General features: G+C 47.0%; 1 protein-coding gene across 4 annotated transcripts; it reads left to right on the top strand.

Annotated features, from left to right (window-relative positions):
* The first annotated feature begins 11,776 nt into the window (after positions 1 to 11,776).
* Positions 11,777 to 16,671, top strand: LOC123411866. 4 transcript variants are annotated; one of them, XM_045104826.1, is made up of 7 exons: positions 11,777 to 12,371; positions 13,550 to 13,611; positions 13,691 to 13,903; positions 13,984 to 14,559; positions 14,637 to 16,133; positions 16,221 to 16,299; positions 16,370 to 16,671. In XM_045104826.1, the coding sequence occupies exons 2-5, from the start codon at positions 13,569 to 13,571 to the stop codon at positions 14,885 to 14,887; spliced, it is 1,083 nt and encodes a 360-aa protein (XP_044960761.1). In that variant the 5' UTR covers positions 11,777 to 12,371; positions 13,550 to 13,568; the 3' UTR covers positions 14,888 to 16,133; positions 16,221 to 16,299; positions 16,370 to 16,671. The 4 variants fall into 4 exon arrangements, with proteins under 4 accessions (XP_044960761.1, XP_044960760.1, XP_044960759.1 ...); XM_045104825.1 differs by having other exon boundaries at positions 13,480 to 13,611; XM_045104824.1 differs by having other exon boundaries at positions 11,777 to 12,386.
* Positions 16,672 to 17,034: the final 363 nt, after the last annotated feature.

Raw genomic sequence — 17,034 nt, 5'->3', positions numbered from 1 at the left:
CCAATGAATCTTCTGGATTTAGCTCCGACAATGGTGGCCCATGCAGGTCCTGCTAGGTGAGCATCGTGGTGCTATGGGAGTGCAGATTAACACTCAGATCAATGCTCATGCTATCCTCGTGCTGGTCCAGATGTTCGTCTTTGACAGCGTCACCCTTGTCGCCAAGTCGATTGACCACCTCGGTGAGGCTCAGATCTTTGCTCCAGGCAGATTAAAATATTGGACAACATGTTGTACACCGCGGATCTCGTAGAGAGCTTAGCATCTCGCTAGATCGAGGATCAACAGACGCCGAATCTCCCAATATCGATGTCAAATCGGATCACAGAGTTGTTAGATCTCCCGATCTCGATGTCAAATCAGATTGTGGACTTATCGAAGGAAGTCAATTTTCCCGACCACCCCCACCATCCATCTCATTGCCAACCTCAAGATCTTACCAACATCCTTGAGGGAAACATTGATGAGGTCAAGGACGAGGAAGAGGAAATCGGCCAGTCTGCGGAGCACCAACCACCAGCTACGATGCCCTCAGAAAAGTGGAAGGAGACCTCTATGCACGACATTTATATGGTGGACACGTCAAACACAAGTGACGATGGCGGTAGTGACGACGACGTCAACAATACCACGAGCACAATGGGTTATCGTATTTTGCATATGTTCGGTTGGTCTGAAAGGCCGAGCAAACTTAGGTGTGGTTTTTGGCACCAAAGCACAATGGGTCAACATGTTTTTTCATATGGTTTGGCAAAACAGGTTCTAATAGTTCACCTTGCTTTTGGTTGCATAGCGAAAGCCGTGACTGTTCATCTACCATGAAGCGGTGTTATCCCTTTCATCACACATCTATCCGTTGTGCACGACACAGGTACGGGCGACAGATGAAAAGGGGTCCAACACACGGTAGCCGACTCGGGGATTAACCGCCCCGTTTGATGGACGCTCGCCAAGTACGACAACGACTATCAGCGCTCATTGCCCAATTAACCTTGCTTGTCATCGTTGTAAGATGACACATTATGGGCGAGTAGCCGGGGTTCTCTAGCCGGTGTAAATCAAGGAGGCAACACAAAGAACTATGCACACGAAATTACACAACAGTAGGGATGGCCGGTAGTGTGCGTAGACAGATGCACATAAAGTAATTTACCGAGTGTCGGGTGTCGGCTATGTCTTATTTCGCTCTTTCAATATGATGTACTAAACATCCTGATTTGTGCAGTTGGACTGTGTGTGCTCACATGGTATTCATCCAACGAAAACTGAATTATCGCCTATTATTGCACCTTCTTCTTTATATTATATGTTAATTCATGTGTTTTATGTATAAGATAAGTGTAAAATAAACATGTATGAATGAAGACTGGGCGAGGCATGTTTCTTTGTGCGGAGTATGTTATACATATGCGTATGATGCAACTGAGAAATTTATTAGACGCAGTTGCAAAAAGGGAGCACCAACCTTAATAAATTAAATGAAATTTATTACACGTAGATACAAACCTAGGGTACTTTGCCTCGTTTTGATTAAAAGTGGGGTTGTGAGGCACTTGGTTTTAGCTTCTTTTATTCATAAATGTTGTTCATATATTGCTTAGCTTCTTGCCCATAAATTGGCCTTTCCGTTAGGGACGCGATGTTTCATCTATACATAAGAATAACAAGTGTATCATTAGCTAGCCTATTGATACACATATACTATTTGATGCTTACACGTAAATACGCATACTTCATATACAAGGCAGGTGTAAAAGGAGATCACATGCCAAACCGGGTACACCTCACACACGAAACTGGGGAGAAAGACACCTCGAGCAAACCCCTCTGAGCCACCCGACTCCCAACCATCGCAGAACGACACCCGACTCAGCGAACCAATCTAGCAGCAACTAACCAATGCTAAGACGGGTGCACATCGAGCCGCCAGGAAGGCCGGTAGGAGCCAGTAAACCAGCCCGGAAGCGAACGCCGAGCCGGATACCCATGTGAAACCATCATCATTATTTGCCATTAGCAAGTACGAAGAGAGATACAAACACATAATTAAACATAATCATTTGCATGCAACTAAAAAAATCTTTAAAATAGTTCATGGTCTTTTGGGTTGCATTAGATTTTTTCTTCTTTCTTGATCATTCAAAAAACATGTTGGCGCTTGATCGTCTTTGTTATTCTATGCCGCTCTATCCTTGCCACCCAAGCCAATGTTCACGCTGACCTCTATGGCACATAGGCTGTGTCCAAGTACGACCAACATAAACAAGCGCTTGCCATGATTAAGGGGCAGTTATCCCTGGTTGTTAGTATGTCTGATGCTTCTTGGTATCCGTTTCATATGTATTCTAATATATGCTAATGCCATTTCGAGATACTTTATAAAACGAACATTTATTAGACATGTTGTCTATACCTTGCTCAACATCTTGACTATAGTTGATCTTTGCATCAAGGAGACAACATATCATCTAGTTTTTTTTAATCTCAAAGGTATAAAATCTAACCCTTCTATCTCAATTTCAACCTATGAGCTTTTGTAGTGTTTTGTACATGATTGCCCCTAGTTTGGTTGCTAACTGTTTGAAAATCACTTTTCCCTGAGATTATTTCATAGAGTGGTCTGTTGATATTATTACCATCCATGACTGTTTGATTTTCATGAACTGGAGCAAAAGATTGAAACAACTTTATGTTTGTCAAGTTGTAACTCACTTAAGAGAGAGTTCATATATTACAAGCATTGTGTTTATTCTAAGGAAATACATATGATTCGCATGATGATTCAACATTGAGTGACTAATCATTAAGGCGATGAAGACTCATTTCTCTTCATGTCTGGATAGTTTGTATCCCGCAACAGTATTTTGATAGTCGATAGTCATGGCATCAGAAACTAGATTATTCACAACTAGCACGCGTGGGCATCAACTTTAGCTTCTCAATGGTGTTTTTTGTTTAGTAAATATTCATACTATGTGATAGAAAACAATATAGTTATTCTCCAACCATTTGAAAGTTTGCGTTTCGTACATTGCCACTGTCTTCCGAGTGCAACTTTGATCACTAATTTTGATTACCACATAAAAAGACTCGTACACTATGCAAGTATTTTTTTTTTGCATGGAATCTGCACCTATTATTTCAGAGTATTCAATATAATTATTTAAAAGGGTATTAGTACTCAAAAATTTGTTTTCCACATGTCCTTGTAAAATAATAGGCGGGTAATAATATTAGAAACATACATATGAATATCTATACATTTTGCTCAATTGTCAACTAGGGTCCAATAAAGGGGGGTAGTGCAAGCTTCACCGCGTTCGTTCTTAGTATTGGATTAATTCTATTTTTCTCGCAAGTCATTATGGCAACAATTCATATTCCTTATGTACCGCCAAGGGTACAAGCAAACACAAAGCCTCACAAGTGCAATTTGGTTGACTATATAGGCTGGTCCATTCGGTTTTGTGAAAATTTCTGTTTTGTTTCTCTACCTGTTTTCATGTTTTATTTTCCTGTTTGTTTTAATATTTAGTTTATTTTTATTTTTCTTATTCATGGATATCTTAAAATTTTATTAATATTTGGTATACAATTTTAATTATTATATTTTTGTCTAATTCACAAATCTTCAAAATTGTGTAGATTTTTTGAAAATCCCATGAGGTCTTTTCATATTTGTGAACATATTTTAAATATAAAAATCATTTTTAAAATCCTCGATCCTTCTTTAAACTCCCGACTATTTTTTAAAAAGTTGTGAAAAATTATTAAATTCTTGAACTTGTTTTTAGGATTCATGAGTATTTTGTTTCATTATGATGAAGTGTTTTTGAATTTATTAGCATTTTAAATTCATGCGCATGTTCTAAAATTTGTGAATATTTTCGAGAATTCACAAAAATCTAAAACCCCTTAATGTTTTTTATTCTGAAAAGTGTTTTGATACAATGTTGGCTCCGATAGTGTCATGTGGCACACTATGGTTCGACCAGCTCCTTACAGGCGGGTCCATTTCAAGAAAAAACATCGGTGCTTAGTAGTTGTAAGGAGTGGAGCAATGTTAAGATGTTGTATGAGTAAATCATTAAAAATGGGACAACTTAAAATTCTGGATTATATTATGATTGAGATAACAAATAAAGCAACTTGTTAGGGTAAACGTGGAACACAAATCCACACTGACATGCGCTCGAGATAAAGTATTACATGGAGCATTTTATCCTCTAATTTACTTACTTCAATAGAAAAACATCGCCGAGAAACAAGACGTTTTAAAATTTAACATGTATATATAGTCTCCAAAATATGATCATCGACCATTATTTCGACCTGATAGTATGTTGCTACCAAAAACAACTTGTATGAAATCATGAAATATTTTTCTTTAACATTTAATTATTTTACTTTCTTTTAGTATTTCTTTCTTTTTTTTCTTTTTGCGTGTAGCTCTTTCTAGCCTGTTTATAACATTTTTTAGGCCAAAAAATATAAAAGAAAATAGGTTCACCGGCCCAGTACTGCCGATCGAGCGTAGGCCTCGTTCGGAGGAGAAAACAAGGGAAAAAAACTAATAGCTTTGTTTTCTTGTCTCAAAAAAAGAAAAGAAAAGAAAACTTGTTTTGTTTTCTTTTTTGGAGAATCCTGAGAACACATTTAACAGAGCTGAATTCGGACATGAAGTGTCAAACAGAAGGGGAAAAAAGCCAACTTGGAGCTGAATTCGGACACGGAGTGACGCCAATATATAGCTTAGGCATGCAATCTTCCCCCATCCAGCTTGGAATCGTCCGAGTTCAGTCGAGAGAAGGTGAAAACTGGAAGCGAAATCTAGGGCAATGCCGCTGCCGCCGCGCGCCGTCCTGCCATTGCCCATCGTCGCGTCGAAGGCTACACCCAAAAGGAGCAGAAACGTGGCAACGATGGCGGCCAAGAAGACGAACAGCGCGCCCCGCTCGCCGAAGAAGATTCATCGGATGGATGCAGCGGCCAAGACGAACAGCGCGCCCCGCTTGCCTCAGAAGGTTCTTCAGAAGCCCACCGTGGATGCGGCGCGCCGGCAACTGCGATTCGCTTGCGGGGATGCTGTCGAGGTGCGCAACAGGTTATTCACCAACGTCGTCTTCTCCGGCAACGGGCAGGTGGTGATCTACGCCCGCGCCAAGGTCCTCTCCGCCTCCCCCGGCACCGAGTCCTACCTCGTCGAGTACCCCGCCACGAACAGCAAACCCACCCGAGTCGCACGAGTGCCATCATGGGACGTCCGCGAGCCCCGTCGCGCTCCACCGCAGCCGGACCCGGTCGCCAACGCGGCACGGCCGGCCAGTTCCAAGAGACCACCACCGACGGAGCGGACAGAGAACGCCGGCGATTTTTGCAAGAAGGCGAAGAAGGTCGGCAAAGGGATCCCGATGGACGCACTGTGCAGATTCTTCGAGGAGCACGACCCAGAGCTTGCGGCGGAGCTGCGCCGCGGGACCATCGCGAAGGTCGATGGAGAACGCCCAGTTCACGTTTAGTTTCAGTTCTCTCGTAGATTCTTCTTCGCTCTCTCTACTACAGTAGTTGTCTGTTATGAATTCATGATCGCTGAAGAGAGGAATTCATGAACATGATCACCAGCAGTAAGAACCCTGCAATTGACTAGATGTATCATGAATTCATGATCGCTGGAGAGAGGAATTGATGTATGTGTGTACTCCATATATTATTAAATTCATATTCTCGTTTTTCTTGAGATCAAATGGTTAAGAGAAAGTAGCAGAGTAAGTTTTTTTCTCCAGGTTCAGTGATATGTGTCGGGCGAAACCCCTTCGGCTAGCGTCTCGCCGGAGCTCACCGGCGATCGAGAAGAAGAGTAGCTCACACGAGAGGTAGAGAGAATATTTGCTGCACAACTGCCTCGCAGCTTTTCAGGCTTTTCTTACTTAACTGAAATCTGTTACAACGACTGAGAGGAAAAAAACAAGGCCACCAACGGCCGATGCTATCTTCACGGCGGCAATCCTCGCGACTCGTGCCATCCCACGATTCGCATCATGCGCGCATGAAGTGCCCCTCGACGACTCCATCAGCCCTCCTATTCCGTCGCGTCATCCCACGACTAGGCCAGCTAGAAATCAGCAAGGGGTTTTGCCTAAACCTGCACTACTCCCTGAACCGAACACTACACACAGGTTCGGTCCAGGATTTTATGCTGAAAGCGAACACTTCTACTCCATGGCGATGATGATGATCCCACCATGGCTACTGAACTTAAGTTTAAACCTGACAATCACCCCCTAAACATAGGGTCCATGGGCCATCTCCACCATCCCTACACTCGACCGCAGCTTCTGAAGACGAACTCGGCCGAGAGTTTTGGTGAGCATATCCGCGAGCTGCAGTTCGGTTGCAACGAACTCGAGCTCGATCCGCTTGGTCTCCACACAATCTCGAATGAAATGATACCTCAGCTCAATGTGCTTCGATCTGTCATGGAGTACTGGGTTCTTTGCCAACGATATAGCTGATTTGTTGTCCACCTTGAGCTTTACCGTCTCCGCCGTGGCTTCTCTGAACTCGCCAAGCAGACGTGAGAGCCAGATTCCTTGGCAGGCCGCTGTCGTCGCTGCAACATACTCGGATTCGCAGCTAGATAAGGCCACAATCTTCTGTTTTTGGGATTGCCAAGTTACTGCTCCTCCTCCTAGAAAGAATAAGGTCCCGGAGGTGCTCTTTCGCGTATCAACGTCTCCAGCTAGATCGTTGTCGCTGTATCCCATAAGCTGTTCTGTCCCTTCTCCCTTCACATATCTGCAGCCCAGACGGAGTGTGCCCGCGACACACCTGAGGATGTGCTTGACAGCAGTGTAGTGTTTTTCCGTGGGCGCCTCCATGAACCGAGAGACATAGCCAACGGAGAACGTCAGGTCTGGCCGCGTGTGGACGAGATACCGTAGGCTCCCCACTATGCTCCTCTACTTCGTTGCATCCACTGCTGGTGCCTTGCTGTCCCTGGACAGTTTGCACCTTGGCTCCATCGGGGTGTGACACGGCTTGCATCCTGCCATGCCGCTCTTCTCCAGCAAGCGCTGTGCATACGCGCTCTGGGCGATCTCTATGCCTTCTGTCGTCAGCTTCACCTCGATCCCAAGGTAAAAGCTCAGCAGTCCCAGGTCTGACATCTTGAACAGATTCTGCATCTCTTCCTTGAACCTTGCGATCTCTGCTGTATCTGATCCCGTGATCACCAGATCATCGACATACACTCCCACGATTAGCCGGGAGCTCGCCGTGCCCCAGGCATACACTGCATGTTCTGATTCGCAGCGCGTGAACCCCAGGTCTGTCAGGCACAAGTCCAGCTTCGTGTTCCACGCCCTTGGAGCCTCCTTGAGTCCGTACAGAGCTTTGTCGAGCCTTAGCACGTGATCCTCCTTCTCGGCGATGGTGAAACCGGGGGGCTGCTGCATGTAGACTTCCTCCTAGAGCTCGCCATTAAGGAAAGCTGACTTGACGTCCATATGGTGCACAGCCCAACCCGAGCTTGCTGCGAGCGCCAGGAGCAATCGAACTGACTCAAGTCGAGCTACTGGCGCGAACACTTCGTCGTAGTCGATCCCGTGCTGCTGCACATATCCTTTTGCAACCAGCCGGGCCTTGTGCTTGAGAACTTTTCCTTGCGCGTCTTTCTTCAACTTGAACACCCACTTGAGCCCGATCGCACGGTGTCCCGGAGGAAGACTGTCAAGCGCCATGTCTGATTCTCGTCGATAGCTGTCATTTCTTCGAGCATTGCGTGTCGCCACGCCGCCTCCTGCTCTGCTTCTGAAAACAAACCAGGCTCCTCCATTGCGAGGAGGTGTAGTTCTTCGTCAGGATCTGCAGCTGGTCCGGCTTTCAGCACATTCTCAAGCGTGCGAAACCGGTGCTTCCGCCCTTGATCGTCGTCGGCGTCGAGATCCTTTACTGCATCAGTAGGTGGTGTCGCAAACTCCACGCGTGCGTCTAGGGGTGCTGGTGTGGTGAGGCCACCGAGAGAGGGGTACTCGACGGAGGTACGCGCACTCCACTGGCCGGCGTGGCAGGCTCTGCTTTTGACTCTTCTCCACCGCTAGCCTAGGCTGTTGCATCACTCACGAGCTACTCGATCGTGAAGGTGTTGCTACTACTGAAGGTGTTCACCACTGCTTCTTCGGAAGTCCAATCCCAGTGCGCGTTCTCATCGAACACTGCATCGCGAGTGATGTGCACCCGCTTTGTGACAGGGTCATACACCCTGTAGCCCTTCGTCCCTTGTTCATATCCGACGAAGATCATCTTCCTGCTGCGATCATCCAGCTTCTTCAGTCCTGGGCGCGTGTCCTTGACATGGACTACACAGCCAAACGTGCGGAGGTATCCCACATTCGGCTTGCGCCCATGCCATGCCTCGTACGGTGTCATACCTTCAACGCTCTTTGTCGGCGATCGGTTCAGCAGGAATACGGCCGTCGTGATCACTTCTCCCCAGAACTCTCCTGGAATGCGCTTGGCCTTCAGCAAGCTACGAGCCATGCACACGACCGTTCCATTCCGCCGCTCCACCACGCCATTTTGCTGGGGTGAATATGGCGCTGTGAGGTGCCTTGCCACACCCAGCTCGGCGCAGTAAGCTGTGAACGATCCCGAGGTGAACTCGCCGCCGCGATCCGTTCACAGTACCCTTAGCTTCCGGCCAGACTCAGATTCTGCGCCGGCTTGTACTCTCTTGATTGCCGCCGGCGCCTCGTCCTTGGACGCTAGTAGGACGACCCACATAAAGCGTGTGGCGTCGTCCACCAGCAGGAGGAAGTACTTCTTCCCGCCCGGTGTTGTAGGCGTGATGGGACCACAGAGGTCGCCGTGCACTAGCTCAAGGCGCTCGTGTGCCCTGTACCGTGCCAGCCTGCTAAAAGGGATGCGCCGCTGCTTTCCCGCCAGGCATGCATCACAGAGGCGATCCGCCTGGTCGACTAACGGCAGGCCATGCACCATTCCCTCCCGCGCTAACTTGCGCAGGGCGTCGAAGTTCAGGTGCCCGAAGCGCACGTGCCACGTCCATCCCGCGTCCTCTGCGCTTGCCGCCGCGAGGCACACAGGCTGACTGATTTGCAAGGAGATGGTGTACAGGCGATTTGGTGCTCGATGTACCTTCGTGAGTAGGCGTCGCTGACGATCACAAACACGGAGTACCCCGTCCTAGATCAGCACCTGGCATCCACTCTCATCGAGCTGGCCCAGGCTGATGATGTGGGAGCGCAAGCTGGGTATGAAGTACACCCCCGTAATCGCGCGGTGCTCGCCTGTCTTGCAGGTGAGTAGGATCGTCCCCCGGCCACATATGTCAACCGTGGATCCGTCTCCCATCTTGACGGTCCCAGTAACGGTGGTGTCGAGCTCGGCGAAAATGGAGCGATCTCCCATCATGTGGTTGGATGCTCCAGAGACCAGATACCACACTCCACAGCCACCGTTCCCCTCGTGTCCGAGGTTGGCCTGGATAGTGTCTTCGACGAGATGGACGAGAGCAGCCAGCGCCGTGTCGGGGTTGTTGTCGAACAGGCCGCATACCTGGGCCATCAACAGCCCTGGTTCCTCATCATCAGGGCCCGCCTGTACGAGATGCGCCTCCCCGTTGGGCTTGGACTTGCATTCCCATGCCCAGTGCCCCACTTGCTTGCAGTAGCGTCAGATGTCCTTGTATTTGTTGCCGCAGCTTCCGCCACGGCCCGAGCTCTGTCCGTGTCCTCCGCGTCCACGCCCACGGCCGCGGCCACGGCCGCGCCCCCGACCGGTGCTGTTCGAGGACCCATCTCCTTCCCGCTGCTTCATGCGCGCAAACCACTCCTCCTCCGTGAGAAGCAGCATGCCGACGTTGTCACCCGCTCCGGGCGCGGTGTCGAGTTCGTATCTCTCCTCCGCCGCCATAAGCCTCCTGATCAGCTCTTCGAGAGGGAGTGTGTTCAGGTCCACCAGTGTCTCGATCGCGCACGCCATCGGGGAGTAGAATTTGGGCACGACCGAGAGAAACTTGCGGACGACTACGGGCTCGCCGATCTTGTCACCAAGCAGCTCGAGTTGCGTGACCAGAGAGGAGAGACGCATACCAAAGTCATCGATGCTTTCACCATCGCTGAACTTGATCGCCTCGAATTGCCGGCGGAGGGCCGTTGCCTTGGCCTCCCGGACGCGGCTCACGCCGAGCCGCATCGTCTTGATCGTGTCCCACGCGTCCTTTGTCGTGTCCTTCGCGGCGAGTGTGGACACCATCGCAGGGGGAACCGACCGCAACAGGCACTCCATTGCCGTGCGGTCAGTGTCTCGCTCCGGCGTCCCGTCATTGACGGCCACCTAGAGTTGTCGCGCCTCCAGCATGACCTGCATCAGGAGGGCCCAGTCGGAGTAGTTCGTACTCGTGAGCATAGGCCACGCGCCCCCGGTGTCACGCACGACGCGCTGGTGCACAACCATCGCGCCTCCCGTCACCCCGCTGATCTCGTTGTTCTTCTTTGCCGGACTGCTGGGTTCCGTCATCCCTCACAGGTCGTCGAGCACGAGGCTCTGATACCAATTGTCGGGCGAAACCCCTTCGGCTAGCGTCTCGCCGGAGCTCACCGGCGATCGAGAAGAAGAGTAGCTCACACGCGAGAGGGAGAGAGAATATTTGCTGCACAACTGCCTCGCAGCTTTTCAGGCTTTTCTTACTTAACTGAAATCTGTTACAGCGACTGAGAGGAAAAAAAACAAGGCCACCAACGGCCGATGCTATCTTCACGGCAGCAATCCTCGCGACTCGTGCCATCCCACGATTCGCATCATGCGCGCATGAAGTGGCCCTCGACGACTCCATCAGCCCTCCTATTCCGTCGCGCCATCCCACGACTAGGCCAACTAGAAATCAGCGAGGGTTTTTGCCTAAACCTACACTACTCCCTGAACCGAACACTACACAGAGGTTCAGTCCAGGATTTTATGCTGAAAGCGAACACTTCTACTCCATGGCGATGATGATGATCCCACCATGGCTACTGAACTTAAGTTTAAACCTGACAATATGCAGGATTGCTCTATCGTCCATCGACCGAGTTCGGTTGTTACTGTACACGTATGTTGTAATAACTCGTTAATCTGCCATTCACTACAATCTAAAGACAACTATTCATAATAAAAAATATCATATCAACGATAGAGATGCTGCGACGATGGTGCTCATGTAGTCAGGTTCCCGGCGCCTACACGTACAGACAACACCGACGGCCTGGCAGAGCACCTGCAGGACAGGAGGCCGGAACACAAGATCCTCAAGAGACCATCATTTCTTTCATGAATTGTAAGTTTCTGAAGCCTTACAATTGTTTGATTGAGCATGGTGGATAAAAATAGTTGGTTAAGTGTTGCCGAGGAGGATTTTGTATCTCGATGTCGACGGAAAGGTGAGAAGGGCTGATCGAACCTACCAAGCAACGGTTAGTTGTGCGGTGATCATGATTTGCGATCGGGATTACTATTTGTAGCCGCGGGACACCTTGTTTTGCAGCTACTATACGAGGTAAGCACTCAACTTCCGATGGCCCCGTCGCCGTCCGTTTGGACTTCATGCACCGAAGCCGATCTTGTCGAGAGGCGCTAGAGGACTGTGTCGCGCGGCGTAAAAACACTGCACTGGGTTTCCGATTAATCTTTACTCCTTTAAAAGAGCCAGTTGGTGTTGATGGTCCGTCTGCCCACTTCGGTGAGATGATAATAAAAATACACGGAGTGGCAAGAGTTGAACCGCTACCCTGCCTATCCTTTGCGTGAAAGACTTCTGAAGCGCTCCTAGCACCGGCCATTCTCCCCAATCTATGCGTCTCGTCTCTCCCCCCTCCTACTCTCACAGCCTCCCCCAATCCCGTCTCTCTTGCCGCCTCTGTACTCCAATCCCAGTCGCCGGCCTTGAGATCCAACCCCTCCCTTCAAAATTTAAACCGCGATGCCGCATGGCCCGATTACTCCCGAGGTTCCCATCCCTTTCACCAGATTCAGTTTTTGCCGCCCTATTCGCTCCTCGTCGCAAGTACTGCGTGAAGTTCATACGCACTGCCAAGTCGCTCGCTCACCCGCACGGGAACGAGGAAGCCGCAAACCCGTGCTCGCTCGCCGTGCCAGGGATTGCGTGGAGGACGCTATCCTTCCCGTACGCTCGCTCGCCATCGTTGAGCCTCTTGGAGCTCGCATCCCCTACGGGCGAGCTCGGCCAGGGACTGCAGCGCCATCTCACCTTCGCAGCGCGGCGCTCCGTCCACGAGCAAGCAGACAGTTCGTCTTGGTCTAAGCTGCCTTTTCCCCTTCCATCCGAGCACATCGGCCTCTTCGGACACTCACTTCCTGTACGTCTCCACAAGGTACATCATGTTTATTCTGAATCAGTTGGTGTATAGCTTAGTATTAGTAAAGTTTAGTTCCTGAAAGAGGGTGGGCCGGAATATGACATGGACGGTGCCCGCGCGGTGCCGGAGGTCCGTGAACTGGCGTAAACCCGTGCACCCTTGACGCAGCTGCAGGTGGATTGACAACTGATATACTACTGCAGTTTTTTGTCTGTTTGACATTGCCCAGGATTTTTGGTTTGTTAGGAAATACGCTTAGTTCTGAAGAGTTTGAGAGAAGAACAGTAGTGCAGTTTCAGAGGTAGACCCGTTGAGAATTGCTATTACTTTGAATGGGTTCAGAAGCACCTGCCAAGCAACCCTGTCTATTGATCGAGCTGCTTTCTTTTTTAAATTAATGAATGCGAGTATCATTGGATGGAAAATGAGCAGAAAACCTCATCCGGATTGCCCTACATTGTAGGGAAAAACCTGCATTCTATATGCATGGGTTTACATAGGTAGTTCAGAGACAACGGAAAACAACAAAAGAGGAGTAACAAATCATGGAATGTAGGCAAAGAGAACGAACAAAATACAGTCCGAGTAAACTTATAAAAAATACTGACAGAAAACAATATAATCCTTGTGGTTACCAATCAAATTATTTTGGGTACACTTGTCGTGCTTTCCATGGTAATTTATAAACAGAACATGTGTGTAGCCATTTGGAGTAGGACCATGAATATTCATATGGTTGAACAGCTCTAGAGCACGGGCTCAGATGCTCTCGCTCACGAAAAAAATAAAAAGAAATACTAGAAAAAATAAAAAAAAACAATTTTTTTTGTGTGGTAGATAATTTCATGCGTGAGGTCCGCTCCAAATTTCATCTTCTTTGAACATCTGAGCAGCTCTCAGCAAAAAAGACAAATCGGCTCAGAAAATTCGTGAACAATCAACCTTTTTTCACAGACCCAGATTTTGTCTTTTTTTCTGAGAGCTTCTCATATGTCCAAATAAGATGCAATTTGGAGCGAAGCTCACGCATCAAATTGTCTACCACCCAAAAAACATTTGGAGTTTTTTGAATTTTTCTAATATTTGTTTCAATTTTTTTTGTGAGGAGGGGTGGAGCTGAGCCCGGGTGCTGAAACGCCCTACTCCTTTTACATTGCTAACTTTATAACTTCTCGTAGACGAAGATTCATTTGCAAAATGCCTCAATGTCCAAGCCAACGGTCTACTAAAGGAAAAGAAGGTTATTATCCTGTCCCTTAACGTTTGTCTTTAGTATAAAACCTAAACATTGATAGCTCACATTGCAGTATTTGTAACAGTGGTGGAGGAACATAACAATAGAAAGAGGTCTCGTCGTAATATTGCAGCGAGCGCTCCAACACAATTGGTAATACATGAGCCGTCCAACTCAAGAACATCGAGTGGAACATCCTCTGATGGTGAAGATGTTCAGAACGAGTTAGCTGCAAGTTTTCCTACTCGCAGCATCCTCACATCAATCAAAGGCTTTGAACAAGGAGAGAGCTCGAAGGGTAATGTGCTCTTAGTGCATATTTTTACATGTCCTGCATGCATGAGTTTATTGAAATATCTTATGGGATTATTTATGTAGGACGGAAGCGTTCCCGTGAATCTACTCGCTATGCTAACCTTACACCGGAACAAAACCAAGCAAGGCGTGATCGTGAGAGAGTGCGCCGTCAATGTTTAGCGCCTGAGGTTAGGGAAGAGATCAATGCTCGCAGGAGAGCGCGTAGGAAGAGTTTAACACATGAAGAAAGGAATGCACGCCAACAAGCACGTAGGCAAAGTTTGACAGCAGAGCAGAGGGAAGTGATGAATGCACGTACAAGAAAACATAGGCAAAGCATAACACCTGAAGAGAGGCAGGCACTGCTTGCTAAACGCAGGATGAGCTATGCAGCTAGGCGGGACACACCATGTGATGAATCCATTGCAGTGCGATGCCCTGAGGCACGTGGTGCTTCACGAGCGGAAAACCCATCCTCATACACTCCCACACTCACCATTGGAACCGAGGGTAAGGTTCTCACCCCTACTCACTTTTGTTGCCTCGAGGGGTGTTTCATTAGCTACTGTCTACAATCATTCGTGAGTAACTTCATGGACGAGGATACCATCCTTGATGAGATTATGGATGAGGAGTACTACATTTTTTCGGGTGAAGGTAGTTATACCAAAAAAAATCTGAATTCTTTTTTTATAGTATTGATGCTTTAATGCACTTGATATTGACACGTGCAGCCGAGCAAGTTGGTGAGGATGTAAATTTTGATGAAGCACAAGATGCCTCGGTCGTAGGCTCAAGTGTATTTGATCCATATGAGATAGTATACTCAAACATCCCTAATAGCACGCACACACTTAAGCATGTCGCAAACTGCAAGCACTGTGACGCCAAGAAATTCGAGTATGAGACAAAGTCCTTCTGCTGTCAGAATGGTAAAATCAAGCTAGCAAACCCAGAGCCCATTCCAGAACTAATGAGGCTCTGATCAAGTGCAGATGCGAGATATTTTCGTGATAACATTAGGTTCTTTAACTCACACTTCTCCTTCACCACCCTTGGTGTCAATCTTGACAACAACTACACAAATATGCGATCAGGCGTGTACACATTTCGTGCGCATGGCCAGATTTACCACAATATCCATTCATTTGGGTTGAGGGATTCAGGCCCAGACCATCTGCAATTGTATTTCTACGATGATGATCCCAGTCTACAACATCGCTTTCGGCACTCCCCAGGACTCGACCAGGACATCATTAGAAAGTTGGTCAACATCCTTAGGGACAACCCCTATTCTCAGACATTCAGGAGTCTTGGACAGGTTGAGAAACTTGAGGAGTACCGAATATCCTTAAACACTGACCAGAGGTTGGACCAACGGACGTATAATGTGCGAGTGTCATCGGAGGTGGCTGCAGTGTGGGTTGAGGGCAATGACTTGATTAGGAAGTTTGATCGCAGCATTATCTTATATGGGAACAACAACAGCAAGTACGCTATACAACCATATTATGGTTGCTACGACCCCCTCTCATACCCTCTTTTCTTTCCTAGAGGGGAACTTGGTTGGCATCCAAAGATCCCAAAGGTTGGTGTATCCTTGGATGCGGTATTACAGTCTAATGAAAATGAAGATGATGAATCAGGTTAGTCTTTTTCTATAATTTTGTGTTTTCCCTTAGATCTATACTTGTGATAGCCTAACTTTTCCTCTTCGCTTTTAAGTAGAATGAGTGCTCGATTGTGCGTCTCTGTTAGACACTACTACTGTTATAGGTTACAAACACGCCCTGCGATATTCAACCCAATATTACATGGCAAGCGCCTATTTCAGCAGTTTGCAGTCGATATGTATATCAAGGTCGAGGGCACTAGACTAGACTGGGTTAGGAATCACCAGAAAGAGATACGTGCAGACTTGTACAAAGGTGTCATTGGCATGGTTTTGTTTGTAAGTTCTATGGGACACAAGGACAGTTTCTACAACCGAAGGATCCAAGTGAGAAATATCATTCTGCTAGATGACACGTATATCTATCTTATGGTTTAGAATTATTTGAATAATTCAAAGATTTTATGTTTTTCTTCTAATATTACTTGATTTTATAGCTACAATATTGTCAAGTTAGTTGTATGGGACAAGTTAGTGACTGATAATCTAAGTACATGGGAAACACTGGCCGAGGAGCGTGCTATTGTCGTGGCAACAATGTTACGTGCAAACCGCATTGGTAAGTTAAGTTCATGCATTGTTCTATGCACATAGTACCAACAAAAAAAATTGCTAATAGATTTATGATTTGTCTTTAATTAACTAGACCGTGGCCTGCATACTACGGACTATAGTAGGATGCACTTTCACCCAAACATCATAGCCGCACATAAACTGAGGCAAAGGTAATTGTAAATGTAGTTGAAGTTATTTTTTTATATGGTATACTAAAAAATCAGAATTATTTTTGTGTAGGATCAATAATGATGTGTCTGGACCAGCATCTCCATGAATCAAAAGAAGATGGTGAATGGAGTCATGAAGCAAAATTGGAAAATAGGAGAATGTGTTGCATAAGCTAGACTGAGCTGCTTTTGGATTGTGTTAATCGACTTTTGCTTAAATTTGGGTGTATGAGTCGTTAAAAATCTGTTCGGTGCTTTTGTAATCGTTGATGTAACTGAAACTGAGTTTCACCTACAACGTGAAATCTTATGATGGTGTAATGCCAAGACAACTTCATCTGAGAAATCAAGTTGTTGTGTTTTCTAGGCAAATGAGAAATGTAACCTTCAATGCATGATGCATTTGAAAATAGTTGCGCACATGCATATAACTGCTAATTTTTTTATGTGGCTAAAGCCTAACCATATCTTAACAAAAATGCAGTACTACATTGATTTATACTTTTGTTGTTCCATTTCATTTTATGTGATTCCGTAGCGTAGCACGGGCATCTTACTAGTAATAACATAATTGAAGGAGATGAAGGGGGCCTTTAGATTGGAATAGATGGTTGATTTTAGAAGTTAGAGCCTAAATTTTCTTCCCCATCTATTCATGGACAGAGGTTAGTCCACGGAAACGGATGCAGATGGTCGTCATCCAACACCATTCATATACATTTCAAACAATTTATT

This window comes from Hordeum vulgare, chromosome 7H (genome assembly GCF_904849725.1).
Source record: "Hordeum vulgare subsp. vulgare chromosome 7H, MorexV3_pseudomolecules_assembly, whole genome shotgun sequence".
Lineage (NCBI taxonomy): Eukaryota > Viridiplantae > Streptophyta > Magnoliopsida > Poales > Poaceae > Hordeum > Hordeum vulgare.
This window is presented reverse-complemented; position numbering and strand designations above follow the sequence as displayed.

Bases quoted from the DNA above. Each gene is read 5' to 3' on its own strand.
- LOC123411866 (XM_045104826.1), top strand. From the start codon at position 13,569: ATGCCTCAATGTCCAAGCCAACGGTCTACTAAAGGAAAAGAAG. The intron at 13,904-13,983 runs GTAATGTGCTCT...TTATTTATGTAG, and splicing joins ACAAGGAGAGAGCTCGAAGG to GACGGAAGCGTTCCCGTGAA. The intron at 14,560-14,636 runs GTAGTTATACCA...TGACACGTGCAG, and splicing joins CTACATTTTTTCGGGTGAAG to CCGAGCAAGTTGGTGAGGAT.